Source organism: Equus asinus, chromosome 3 (genome assembly GCF_041296235.1).
Source record: "Equus asinus isolate D_3611 breed Donkey chromosome 3, EquAss-T2T_v2, whole genome shotgun sequence".
Classification (NCBI taxonomy): Eukaryota; Metazoa; Chordata; class Mammalia; order Perissodactyla; family Equidae; genus Equus; species Equus asinus.
In genome coordinates this window covers 3,255,164-3,269,104 of record NC_091792.1, presented here as the reverse complement: position 1 = coordinate 3,269,104, position 13,941 = coordinate 3,255,164, and the positions used below count along the sequence as shown (strand labels likewise).

Sequence of the window (13,941 nt, the reverse complement as noted above, 5' to 3'; positions counted from 1 at the left end):
GATGCAGGAGGCCCGGAAGCACTGTGTGGGCCTGTGCTGCGCAGGTTTGCTTCACACACACTGCCCCGCCTTCCTCCTGTGAACGGTGGACGCTCGGGGCACAGGGGGCCTCCAGAAGTGCCCTTCCTGTGTGCCCTGCAGGAGCGGGCTCGCTGAGGTCGGTGTTGGAGTAGGCAATGGTTCCTTCTTGGCTGTCTTTAAATTTCTTCTTCCTTCCTGTGTACTCTTCTTACTTGTTCTTGGGTTTGTTGTGAGAAAGATCAGAGGCCTTGAATTTACTGGTAGGAGGAGGCCAGCCTTGGCACATGGTGTCGCCAGTGCTGAACCGTGTCTCTCTCGTTCCCTCTCTGAGGAGCACTGTAGCATAATTCTTTCTAGATTCTCAGAACCCACGGGAGCAGCTTGAGAGCTGGCGCCCAGGCCTTGCTGAGGTCCTCTCGCCTTGATACACGTCTGACTCTGCTTTGTTCTTCTCCTGAAGATACTAATGTAGGTCAAGGTATAAGTTAAAGTTTCTTACCAGACTTATTCCTCAGGAAAAATAAAGGGGAATGTCCTTAAAAATCTGGTTCTTCCATTGATATTTATTTTGGATTACTTTTTTTGTTATTTTCATTTTTTAATGGGCTTTATTTTTAAGAGCAGTTTTAGATTCACAGCAAAGCCGAGTGGAAAGTACAGAGTGAGTTCCCGTGTAGTCTGCTCGCCTCCCACCATGCACAGCCTCTGCTACTGTCGGCATCCCCACCAGAATGGTACATTTGTTGCAGTTGATGAACCTACATTGACGTATCATCACCCAAAATTCACACTTTCCTTCAGGGTTGTACATTCTCTGGGTTTGGACACTTACCTGCCATCGTAGTATCATACAGAATAGTTTCACTGCGCTGAAAATCCCGTGCCCTGCCTGTTCATCCCTCCCTGCCCCCAGCCCCTGGCAGCCACTCATCTTTTTACTGTCACCATAGCTTTGCCTTTTGCAGACTGTTGTATGGTTGGAATCGTGCAGTGTGTAGCCTTTTCACATTGGCTTCTTTCACCTGGTAATATGCATTTAAGGTTCTTCCGTGTCTTGTCGTGGCTTGATAGCTCACTTCTTAGTACTGAATAATATTCCCTTGTCTGGAAGTACCACTTTATCCATTTGTTTACTGAAGAACTTCTCGATTGCTTCTAAGTTTTGGCAATTATGAATAAAGCTGCTATAAACATCTGTGCAGGTTTTAGTGTGAACATAAGTTTTCAACTTATTTGTGTAAATACCAAGGACTGTGATTGCTCGACTGTGTGGTTAAGAGTATGTCTAGTTTTGTGAGAAATTGCCACACTGTCCTCTAAAGTGGCTGCACCATTCTGCATTCCCACCAGCAACGAACGAGAGTTCTGCTCCACATCCGCATCCTCGTCAGCAATTGGCGTTGCCAGTGTTTTGGATTTTGACCATTCTAATAGGTGTGTAGTGACGTCTTGGTTTAATTTGCAGTTCCCTGATGACATATGATGTGGAATATCATTTCATATGTTTATTGGCCATCTGTACATCTTCTTTTGTGAGGTCTTTTCAGGTCTTTGGCCCATTTTCTAGTTGAGTGGGTTGTTTTCTTACTGTTGAGTTTTAAGACTTCTTTGTATATTTTGGATACCAAATATTTTCTCCCAGTCTGGGGCTTGAGTTTTCATTCTCTTGAGAGTTACTTTATTTTGAATATTTCTTGCTTGGGTGAGATACTTGTAGGAAAGCCCTTGATCAGTGTCAGTTTTGTATGCATATAAAGGTTACCTGATAGATTTGGTTGCTTAAAAAAAAGTTAAGAGTAATTATTCCTGGGGCTATGACAAGTGTTGTGAGCAAGCCTTGTGAAGGTCACCTAGTGAGCAGGGTGGAAGTGGCGATGCTGTGTTATCACAAGTATGCTTGTAGGATCAATGGGAAAAGCTCTGTCTCAATGTCGTCTGAACGAGCACTTGGAGTTAGGATAAAATTTCCAGACTACATTTCATATGGGATCCAAAAGTACTGTTTCTCAGCACACAGTGGTGGGAGTCAGACAAACTCCGGAGCACTGTGTTGTGTGACTAAGAAGGTGGGCTTAGTGACGCCAGAGACAAAGATGCATGTGGAAGCTGGAATAAAATGGTTCGTGGCATGTTAAAGATGATGATGAATCTGTGTAGAGTGACTTTCTGTTTCTTTTTATAGTTACTTCTTATTGGAGGTCACCTCTTCTGTGCAGTTGCCTGATTTGACATCTGGTACCTTCTGGAATTTATTCTTTCTCACTAGATAATGGGACATTCTGCGTAGTGACTTCCTGCCGTGGGCTGTCACCTGCTTAGGAGTTGACCAGCTGACATTAGGAGAATTGACTGGGGAGGCATGGTGTTCAAAGCCATCTTGTTTAATATTTCTTTTCAGCCTCATTTTGCGATGTTAGTTTTCTCATGGAGATTCCCTCTAGAGAGCTCCGCGTTGTTGAGGCAAGTTAACCTGTGCTCTTGTGGTTGTGTAGGATATTGTACCTGTGGACGCCTCATACGAAGTGAAAGAACTCTATGTGCCAGAAAATAAGCTTCATTTGGCAAAAACGGATGCAGAAACCTTACCAGCGTTGAAAATTAATAAAGTAAGTGCTTTGTTGCTTTTCATACCAAGGGGTTTAGGCTTGTAGACAGTCGTTAGTCACTAAAATTTGTGGTTAATAGCAGTGTGTGAGGGCGGGGGAGTGGAGCTGGGGTGCATGCAGTGTGGTGTGTATCAGTTTCCAGGGGCGAAGTGTGTTTACTGTGTGAAGCTATGGTCCCAGATTGCTATGACTTAGATTTCCTTTATTGATTTTGAAATATCAAAGAACAAAGATTGTGTAAGATTTTTAGGCTTATCAGAAGGAATGAGTTCTAGACGGTTAAGAAATACTAAATATAATAATTAAAATGAAGCTTTTTTCCTGTAAATGTTTCCTAATTTCCTACCAAAACCTTGAATCTCCCTTTCTTGTATGGTTAAGAATACTTCTGTTGTACATCATAGTGCTAATGATACCATTAGGTGCTTTTCCCACCAAAAAACTGCTTAAAGTTTTGATATGGTATGATGATAGTGGAAGTTATAATTTATCATTTTCAACTCTGAGAATTTTAAGTTGTATCATTTAGGTATGCTTTAAAAACAGATTAAGAAATAAGAACCTGAGCTGGAAAACTTTCTAGTTAAACTTTCTTTTAACGTAGGTAAAAATCCAAAACACAGAGGGAAGTGCTCAAATCTGAAAGTAAGGAGAAAGAAAAAACCAAAAAACTCTGGGCTTGGAGAAAGACCCTTGAGTGGCTATTCAGATCTCTGCTAGGCGCAGGTTACCTGACGTGCTTTGTGTAACTGAGTCTCTGAGCAGAAGCCGTGGGGGGGGTCCGAGCAGAGCCGCTGAGGACTGACTGTTGCAGAGGGACAAGATTTGTCACCGACAGACTATGGAGTGAACACACACGCGCACACACGCAGAGAAGGAATTAGGAGGAATGGATGGGAACAGGCCACTCCCGCTCTACAACCCAGAAAGACAGTAGCTTTGTCTAAATGGGAACTTCTCTTCAGCACAGTGGTCTGTCCTTTGCACAGTATGAACAGAAACTCACTGAAAACTTCATCCTAAGTCAGGTGGTGTATTGACCAGCTCAGGCTGCCGTAACAAATACCATAGACTGGGGGCTTACACAACAGAAATTTGTTTTCTTACAGTTCTCGAGGCCGGTAAGTCCAAGCTCTAGGTGAGGCCGATTTGGTTCCAGTCTCGGCGCTCTTTCTTGCTGACAGCCACCTTCCGGCTGTTTCCTCACAGCAGAGAGGACTCTGGTGTCTCTGTCTCTTCTTGTAAGGGCACCAGACTATCGGATTAGGGCCCCACCCTTATGACTTTATTTAACCCTTAGCACCACAGGCCCTACCTCCAAATATAGTCATGGGGGTGTTACAGCTTCAACATACCATCTGAGTTGGGGGGGGTGGGGGGACATGTACATTCATTCTGTAACAGGTTAGAATTGGATTCCAATAGAGATAAATAGTGGCCACTGTCAGAGGTTTAGGAAAAATTAATAAGAGGAAACCTTGAAAATAAAATAGTTTGGTCCATGAATGTAACTTTTCCTGTGAATTGGAGAATACCCTTATTTGATTTTGTAGTAGAACACATTGGCCAACATACTTTGGGAGTAGATAGTAAGCTGCATTTACTGTACACTATATTTATATATGTGCTTGCTCTCTCTCTATATATACACACAGCCAGTTAAAAAGTAAGTGTATCTGGGGGCCGGCCCGGTGGCTCAGTGGTTAAGTGCGCACATTCCGCTTTGGCGGCCCAGGGTTCGTTGGTTCGGGTCCCGGGTGCAGACATGACACTACTTGGCACATCATGCTGTGGTAGGCGTCCCACGTATAAAGTAGAGGAGGATGGGCACGGATGTTAGCTCAGGACCAGCCTTCCTCAGCAAAAAGAAGGAGGATTGGTAGCAGATGTTTGCTCAGGGCTAATCTTCCTCAAAAAAAAAAAAAAAGTAAGTGTATCCAGCTTACATTAATGATACGTAGTTCATCAGTTTTTTAACGTTCTGATGGGATATGCTAGAAATATTAAAGTTCAAGAAATAACACAATCTTTGTAAAAGGAGGATACTCTCCTTGGTGAGGGACTTTTTTTGGTAAATATTTTTATCTCAAGTTTGTTTAGTTTAGGACAGTAGTTGTCAAAGTGTAGTTTCCAGACCATCGTTGTTAGCATTTTCTGGGAACCTGTTAAAAATACAAACTCTCTGACCCTACAGCAAACCGACTGAGTCAGAAGCTCTGGGGGGTGGAGCAGTCTTCATTTTAACAAGCCTTTCAGGGGTTTCTATTCATATTAAAGTTTGAAAACCGCTGGTTGAGGAGGTGCGGTCCTCACTAGGAGTGCTTGGAAGCCCAAGGTTATTTAATTGGTTAGCAGAAATGCATGTTTTCCTGCTGCCCTTCTTCCTTATTAGATTTGTGTACTCTGTAATCATTCTTGAGATGTTTGTTTCCATTGCTTTCAGAACTAAACTCCTGAAGGCTGTTACTGCTTCTGTTCGTAAGTACATGAAACGGAAATTTCCCTACTTTCTTGTTTCCTAGGTGGATATGCAGTGGGTGCAGGTTCTGGCAGAAGGTTGGGCGACCCCACTGAATGGCTTTATGCGAGAGAGGGAATACCTGCAGTGTCTCCATTTCGACTGTCTTCTGGATGGTGAGACGTTTTACATGCCGCAGTTCATGGGGTGTGGGGGAGAAATTACAGCTACAGGGACTCATCACCATTTATAAAAAGCCATGCTAACGTCTTATCGGAGGTAGCATTTTAAGACTGTTAGATCGGTACGGAATACTTTCAGTGAACTTTGAATCTTTTTTGCATTTTCTGTTTTCCTGATGGTGATTTATTGCAGGAGGAGAGGAAAACCTGGGGATTAGGTCTGGAGGTGGATTTAAGGAGCAGGTGCAGTTCCCCTGTGTCCACCTGGTCACTGTGGAAAGCCTCTCCTGGAAAAGTGCACACACACACCAAAGTTAGCTATCCTGACGACGTGCTTGAGTGTTCTGAGAAGGAGTCAGGGCCTCTGAGCTAAGGAATCCTGAAATAGGTGGTTAAAAGGATGCTTCTTCCTGTTCTTTTAAAACACTGCAAAAAAATTACCAAAGAATGGATGTTCAGTATATTGTAACAATCCAGCTACCTTAAACTTTGTATACTGTTGGTAAGATTAATTTAGTCCATTAAAGAAGATATTGCTAAATGTCTCAGAAAGTACTCGGTTGCTACAACGTTCGTGCATGTTATGACTTCTTTTAACTAGGGGAATGAAGTAGATATTAGAAAATGTAATTGGTAATCTTTCTTCTCAAGAAACTTTATCACAAGAATGTAAGGATTAAATCCTGCTTTTTGGTTTTCTTCCTTGGAACTAATGGTAGAGTCTGTGGACTGCCTCCTTGGTAGTGATTAGGCCGGTTTGCTGCAAGTCCGCCTGTTAATTTTCCATTTTAAACTCCACCCAGTGGTGGCAATTTTAAAGCAGCCAAGCAGTTATCATTGATTTTGTTGACATCTTTTGTCCGAAGAAGACATGCCATGATTTCTCAAAAACGTATGGTTTCTATTCGGCATGTAAATAAGATCCATGTAGGAATTGGAAAGTGAGTTTTATTTTTCTAACCTGTGCCCGGTGAGCAGAAATGAAACTTAGAGCTTGAAAAGTTGGAAACTGAGAATGTGCCTTGATCTCACTGACAGCCCATTTTGGCTTGAGTGGAGCCACTGATTACTGCCTGTTTGTCTTGGCAGTCACTATAGTGACATCGGTTCAATTCTGATTAAAAACCAAAAGACACGAAGATACCCAAAAGTATACCAAGTATGGTCATGTGTCACTTAGTGTTGGGGACACATCCTGAGAAATGCGTCGCTGGGCGATTGCGTCGTTGGGCGAACATCGCAGTGCACTTAGACAGAACTAGAAGGCACACCCGCCACACAGCGAGGCTACATGGTACTAATCCTGTGGGACCACCGTCGTACATTCGGTCAGTCCTTGCCCAAAACGTCATGTGGCGCATAACTGTATACTCAAGTGTACTTAATCAACTTGCCATTCAAAATGCAGTTGTCAGCAAGGATTTCAGTATTTCCTGAAAAGGCCCTGGAATGTAGTTCTTTGTCTTATTTATATATTGGAGGTGCTCAGTATATTTTAGGTGTTGATTCCTCCTTGTTAAACAGTTTCTTTTACTTCTGTGATTCTATACTATTTTTTTTCCCCAAAAGACAGTTTCATGCATTGTTGTGAGAAGTATTGCCTCACGCAGTGTTGAATCTCTTCATTTTTGCTGTTCTTTTAGGCTTGAGTTCTTGCTTGTTCTCCCTCCTGATTTTCCGTGCCAGGTACTAGCTGAACGCTGTCACTGGGCCCGTAAATCTGTAGTTGTTTGAAGACTGTCCGCTGACGTGGAAGGTGGATGTACGGCCTGTTGAGTAATGCACGCTGTGTGCTTCTGTTCTTTTGTGCCCTGCAGGGGGTGTCATTAACTTGTCAGTGCCCATAGTTCTGACAGCTACTCACGAAGATAAAGAGAGGCTGGACGGCTGCACGGCATTCGCTCTGATGTACGAGGGCCGCCGTGTGGCTATTCTTCGCAATCCAGAGTTTTTTGAGCACAGGAAGGAGGAGCGCTGTGCCCGACAGTGGGGAACGACCTGCAAGAACCACCCCTACATCAAGGTCCTGAGCACACCTTGCTGCCTTCTGTCTTGATTTGCCAACAGTGTTTGTGCTGAAGTGTGGGCATTACCTGTGTATCGACTGTTCCATTGGAATTGCTAATATTTTGCAGAATCGACACTGGATCTCAGATTAGTGTGATGAGCATATGGCCTTGTCATTTTGCAAGATAAATATTTGTTCAACAAATATTTTTTAAACATCTACTGTATGCTGGGCACTGAGCTGGGTGGTGGTGCTGGGCATATAGGCCCGATGGTCACGACAGGCAGTTGTATGCTTGGAGGTGGAACAGATGTCAGTCACGTGCTCACAGGCAGAATGTGAGGTCAGGGTGCTGTGGGAGCCCACAGCAGAGTGGTTTCACTGGTCTGGGTTTTAACTGAACATGGAGTTTCCCACATGGAAGCAGGGAAATATAATTAGTCTCCCCAAAGTGAGACTGTGTTTTATGTCTTTGTTATCTTTGAAGTCCAATTTCTGTCAGTTGTTAGGTGTTCTAAAGTAGACCTTGAGCTTTAAAAGACGCTGTTTAAGTGAAATTTTAGTAGGTTTATCTAGAAAATTTCCATAACATCTGTTTAGATCACAGCAATGTGCTAAACCTCATTTTGTTGTCGTGTAAAGGACAAAAAAGTGATGCTTTTTTCATAGGGAGATATATATATTGTCTTAGAAAATAAGGAAATTGAGCTAGTAATGGTGTCAGCCATTCCTACAACATTAAAATTCTGCAGTCATTAATGACAACATAGTTTACGCGACATGTTACGTACGTTCCTTGAACCACCTAGCTAATCTGCAGGAGGGGGGCATTTCCATCTTACGCAGGGAGAAGTTGAGACTTAGAGGGGTAAATGTCTTGACCAGAGTGATGCAGCTGGCAGGTGGGATGAGGGTCTATTTTGAATCCAAGACTTTGGGCTGCAAATCCATCTTCCATAGTCCACAGCGGAGAGTCATTATTGCTATACATAGCGCTTCCCATAATATGTACTCCGTACCACTAAAAAGTACCTCTTATGTGAACTCAGTGCAAGAGACATTTTTTAATCAGTCAACAAGCATGAGTGCTGTTTACATTGTGTGCCCCTTTCATTTAGAGTGATCTGTAAGGCTTCTTAGGATAGGTAGTGCCTGGTGTGCAACCCTGAGGCACCCGTAGGATTTGGATGGAGGGGACTGTGAGAAAAGCAGTCCAGGTGTGTGGAGGCGAGGAGCAGAGACTCGCTGTGTGAGTTGAGTTGAAGTGTGAAGATAGGGGCCGAGCGTTCCACCCTAAGGTAAGACTTTGTTCATAACAACAGTTTACACGTATTGATGCTTTCCAACCACGTTGTGTCTCTCGGTCCTTAGAGTGACCCTTGGAGGTAGACAGGTTGTTGCTTTGTCCAGAGGAGTCCTGGAGTGGGTGCAGCTTGCCCGGAGCTACAGAGGCGCAGCTGGGAGTCAGGACTAGAGCCTGCCCAGGTCTTTTGTGCTCTTTCCGCCACGCTGCTCTGCCTGCCCTGAACCACACTTTCTAGGAATGCAGAGGCCACAGGCAGGTTTGGAGCATGGGAGGCTCACAGAGTGGTGCTCCAGGAACTCAGCTGGTGGTCTTGTACAGATGTCCACATCCCATGTCCCACGTCCACTCCCACCAGTACCATCCAAGCTCTCCAGGTCTCTTGCCTAGACCTTTGCAGTCGTCTCCTGGCTGGAATCCTGCTTCCTCTCGTACCCACTACACACCATTCTCCCAGAGCAGCCAGAGTGAAAGTATAAATTGGAGCATATCACTCCACCCTCCAGAACTCTCCAGTGGCTGCTCCCTGTGGTTAGACTAAATGCAGGTGCCTGGCTGGGCTGTGAGCCCTGCGTGCCTGGCCCTGCCTCCTTACCCCGCCCTCGGCTCCTTTCCTTGCTTCCACCTGTTCTCACCACTTCGCCTTCCTCCTGTTCCTCAAAGACAGAAGCCTGTTTCTGCTCCGGGACTTGGTACTGGTCCCTCTGCCTGAAACACTTTCCCTCCATGACTGGTTTCTCTGCATCGTCTCAGGTTAAATGTCACCCTCCTCAGAGAGGCCGGTGCTCACTCCCTCACCTTCATGTCACTCACTCTGCTCCCTGGGCACTGGCTCCATTGCCCTGTTCATTTTCTCTGCGACATTTGTGACCAGCTGGTGTTTCTCTGGTTTCTCCCTTGTCTCCCCCGCTAGAATGTAAGCTCCGTTACAGCCAGGCCTCTCTCTCTCTCGTTTTCTGCTGTTTCCCAAAGCCTGGTGCAGGCCCTGGCGCACACCAGATGTCTGTTGAATGAGTGAGTGGTTTGATGGATGGGGACAGACCTTCTAGTGAGGAAGAGAGGTAGGAGGTGAGGGCAGTAGCCCAGGCGCATTGTGAAACGTAAACCGAAGCAGTGGGGTGGAGGGTGAGCTTCAGCTGCACTGTGAGGCTGGAAGGTCCTCAAAGGTGATATCTCCTCCCAGACGCAGCTAAAGGTGAGTGAGGCTGTGGGGATTGGAAGGCACGAGCTCCATCGTCATTAGTTGCTTAAAAGTTTAGGACTGGAGAGCGCAGAGGGTGGGGGACCTGGGGTTACAAGTTTTCTGTTAATCAGCATACAACAACAATGCAAAGAATGTTGTTACTTGAAAAGTCATAGTTACTCATTTTGGTTTTGTTTGCTTTTCATAAGTAAATATAGCAATCGTATCACAAGTCCTTTGAGAAATTATAAAATATACTTTTTGAGAAATTATACAGTACATTCTAATTCTATAGCATCTCTAATCCTGATTCAGTTGATAAGCCGTAGAGATTTACCAGCGACCTTGAGATGCGAGTAGTTTACAGGTGTGTTTAGCTTGTATGGGGGACGCGTTCTTCCTCATTCTGATCTTGGTTTCTATTTAAAGAATTATTGTCTCTTTCTTCCCATTAGATGGTTATGGAACAAGGGGATTGGCTGATTGGAGGAGACCTTCAAGTCTTGGACCGAATTTACTGGAATGATGGTCTTGATCAGTATCGTTTCACTCCTACTGAGCTAAAGCAGAAGTTCAAAGATATGAATGCTGGTAAGACATGGACCTAATCATCCAATACGGGACTCCTTGGAGTCTCTGCTTGATGGGAATGTTCTGGAAGGTTTCTTCCAACGCTTGCTAAAATGTAAAACAGAATGACGAGGAAAGTTAAATGCAGCAATGGAATACGTAAGGGAAGGCGGTCAGTCTGAACCAACCTGGGTGATTTTGTTTTATTGGTGTAATTTGATAAATGTTATTTTGTATACTGCATGGAAGATGGATGCTAATAACAAATTGGCCTTTTACTTGTTTGTGATAAAACTCACCTCTTAAAGCTGAATAGAACTACGGAAGAGAAATTATTTGAGGAGTTCACTCTTATCAGCGTGCTTATCACACTGGTGCGCCCACGCTCTTTCTCCCCTACACTCACGGTTGAAGGTGCTGTGTCAGGGAACAGCGTTCACTGTAGGCTTGGGGACACTTTTTTAAGATCTGAAGGATCTTACAATCTTGCTACTAATGAATCCTCAGCCAAAACAGAAATGGTTAAGCTCTGATCATTGGTGCTGCTCTTTTCTATATTTTTTATGTAGAAATCAAGCAGATGTGGCTGAGAAAAGTGAGGTGAATGTGGTTGTTTTTAGGGAAATAGCTGGCCACCAAGCCATGTTTGTTACAGAAGCCACACTTCCCAAGTGGCCTCAGAAGTCTGGGCACGAGCACCCATTTCATCAGTTGTGATTAGCTTCTGCGAACCAGGTCCTGGGAGTCGTTGGGAGTCCTGTGTGCGCGCTGTTGCTGCTTCACCACCTGCTGGTTACATGGTTGTGGGAGGATTGTGTTCTCTCAGGCTCAGTTCTCTCGGTTCTAAGAATGGGGGCAATGATGGTACCTCACGAGTGGGATTTTATTTTAAAAAGTGAAATGAGACCCCATGCTTAAGGCCCTGAAAATGGTGCCTGGCACATAGCTAAGACATTACAGTGTCATAGTTTCTGGTATGTGAGCCTGAAGCTAGTCTTATCCGTATTTGTGTGGAGCTTAAAGAACGAATATCTGTTTTCTTAAGCTCTACCGTAGTTCGCTGACATTTGAAATGATTAGAGCTTCAAATGGATCGTGAGCTCGAGGCCTCAGGTGGGCCACCCACTCTTCAGAGCTGCGCAGTCCCCACCCAGCCTGCCTGGTTCATTCACATCTTCTGCTTGGCCCCTGTAGGGTATTTGAATGTAGGCGCCCTCTCCCTTCTGAATTTCACTCTTCTTCTCTGAAGTAGCGAATACAGATCTTCCTTGACATATGATGGGGTTGTGTCCCAATAAACCCGCTGTAAGTTGAAAATATCCTAAGTTGACAATGCATTTAATCCCTCTACCCTACCGAACATCCTAGCTTAGCCTCGCCTCCCTTCAGCTTGCTCAGAACACTCACAGGGCAAAGTCCTCTCACACAAAGCCTACCTTATAATACAGTCTTGACCGTCTCATGTGATTTACCGAGTACTGTGCTGAAAGTGAAGTGAAGTGGTTGGATGGGTACAGAAGGGTTGTAAGTGTGTTGTCCATCCTCGTGATCGCGGGGCTCACTGGGAGCTGTGGCTTGCTCCTCAGCATCAGGAGAGAGGATCATACCACGTATTGCTAGCCTGGGAAAAGATCAGAACTCAACAGTACAGTTTCTCCTGAATGCGTGTCACTGTCGCGCCATTGTAAAGCTGAAAAATCGTAAGTGGAACCGTGATAAGTTGGGGACCGTCTGTGTTTGGCTTAAACTGCTTGTGTAGGAATTTCTCTGAATGCTACACTGGTGTTGCCTGTACAGCAGCTTATTTTCTGCTTCTTTCTTGCTAACGTGTTTCGGGCCCAGTCACAGAGAGTATACTGTGCTTGATCTGAGTCAGTGATGCCGCCTCTTTCTCTTTTGTCCATGTGTGGTTTAAGGGTCTGTTTGTAAGTCACTTCTGGCCATTGAGATGTAAGAGAGAGTGGTTTCCAGGAAAGATTTTCCTTACTGATGAGAAACTGGCTTAGGACAAAAAGTCATCTTTTCCCATCCTTCGCTTTCTTCCTACTTCGGATGCTGTCATGTGAGGGTACAGTGTTTGGAGCTCTGGCAGCCATTCTGTATCCGTGGGAATCCATGAGAAGCTTCTACTGGATGAGTTTGTGATCCAGCCTAGAGTCCTCTCCCTCCAGACTTCTTCCGCAAAGACCTCGTGCACATTTGGATTATTTAAGACACTTCTAGGTGGCTGGTCTTTTATTTCCAACTGGAAGCATCTGGTAGTTTAACATGTGTAGACTGCTCTTTTCTTCTGGAGAACAGGGACATGTCTATCGGAGGGCTTGCTGACACCACCTCCTTTGCTTTAACTTTTTGCCAAATTTGAATTCCTGTCTGGAATTCATGTTAGGAAATTAATTGTTGGCACTGTTGAGGGGTCTTTTCGAGGAATTATCATTCATAATTGGAGACTTTATTTATTTATTTTTAAAGATTTTATTTTTCCTTTTTCTCCCAAAGCCTCCCGGTACATAGTAGTGTATTTTTAGTTGTGGGTCCTTCTGGTTGTGGCGTGTGGGATGCCGCCTCAGCATGGCTTGGTGGGCAGTGCCATGTCAGCACCCAGGATCCAAACTGGCAAAACCCTGGGCCGCCAAAGCAGAGCGGGCGAACTTAACCACTCAGCCGTGGGGCTGGCCCCGGAGACTTTAATATTATAATCTGTTTTACACTCTTCTTAGTGAGCCAAACATTTTACATCATTTAGAGAATTTTTTGTGTAGTGAGTGAGTGCAGCTTTATTTAAAGTAGCTGAGAGCCAGTTATTAGCCTCATATCAGACAACAAAGATGGTGGAGTATTATTTTGTTGACTTTCCCATCTTGGACTAAGGCAGATAAGCAGCAGACTGAGGAGTTCCCTCTGTAGTTCTTGTTCACTCTTTCAGGAAGCCAGTAACAGGTCACCTGCTGACGTGTGTGAAACAGTTCATGGAAGAGAAAACGGAACATTTATTTTTCCTTTCCCTAGGATTTCTTTTCCTGCCTCCCCCTGTTCTCCTTCCTCATCCTAGAATAACCTTCCTTCCCCTGGGCTGTGGTCCCGTGCGCAGTCATGTGGTCAGTTCTGCTCTTCCTAGACCGTCCTGCAGCTGGAAGGACGGAGAAGGCTTTAACACCCACATCGGTGATTGTGAGCTGACACGGTTCCAGACGGCAGGTTCTTTGACTCACCGGTGGTTGACCACTATCCTGGAAAGACGGATGGATTTCACTTAAGCCAAGTAGGAGCCAGTTAGTATTTATTACATGCAGAATGCTGGAGTCCTGCTGGGTTACAAAGGAAGAAGTTGACATAATTTCTTTCAAGCTAATATGAGGTAGCTAGTATTTCTGGGATGTATAAATCTAAGAAAGCTTTACAGAGCTGTTGCACTACAAACTGTATTTTAAATGAATGGGTAGAGACGTTGGGTGGCTATCTTAGGCAAAGTTGGGAAAGGTACACGGGAAAGCTGAGGCAGAAGCAGTGGTCTGTCTATGAGGCGCGAGGCTCTCTTGACCATGCGTGGCCGTGAGCTGGAGATACTGGGATCTGAGCTGGTGCGGGGGCCCTGTCAGGTCGAGGCTCT

At 44.8% G+C, this 13,941-nt stretch overlaps 1 protein-coding gene across 2 annotated transcripts in view; it reads left to right on the top strand.

Annotated features, from left to right (window-relative positions):
* Positions 1–13,941, top strand: part of PAPSS1 (3'-phosphoadenosine 5'-phosphosulfate synthase 1) — a 90,594-nt gene that overhangs the window by 36,579 nt on the left and 40,074 nt on the right. For both annotated transcript variants that reach the window (XM_014839100.3, XM_014839101.3), the window contains exons 6-9: positions 2,514–2,627; positions 5,150–5,261; positions 7,085–7,290; positions 10,217–10,352. In XM_014839100.3, the coding sequence (XP_014694586.1) occupies positions 2,514–2,627; positions 5,150–5,261; positions 7,085–7,290; positions 10,217–10,352 (568 nt within the window). The remainder of the gene's footprint in view (positions 1–2,513; positions 2,628–5,149; positions 5,262–7,084; positions 7,291–10,216; positions 10,353–13,941) is intronic.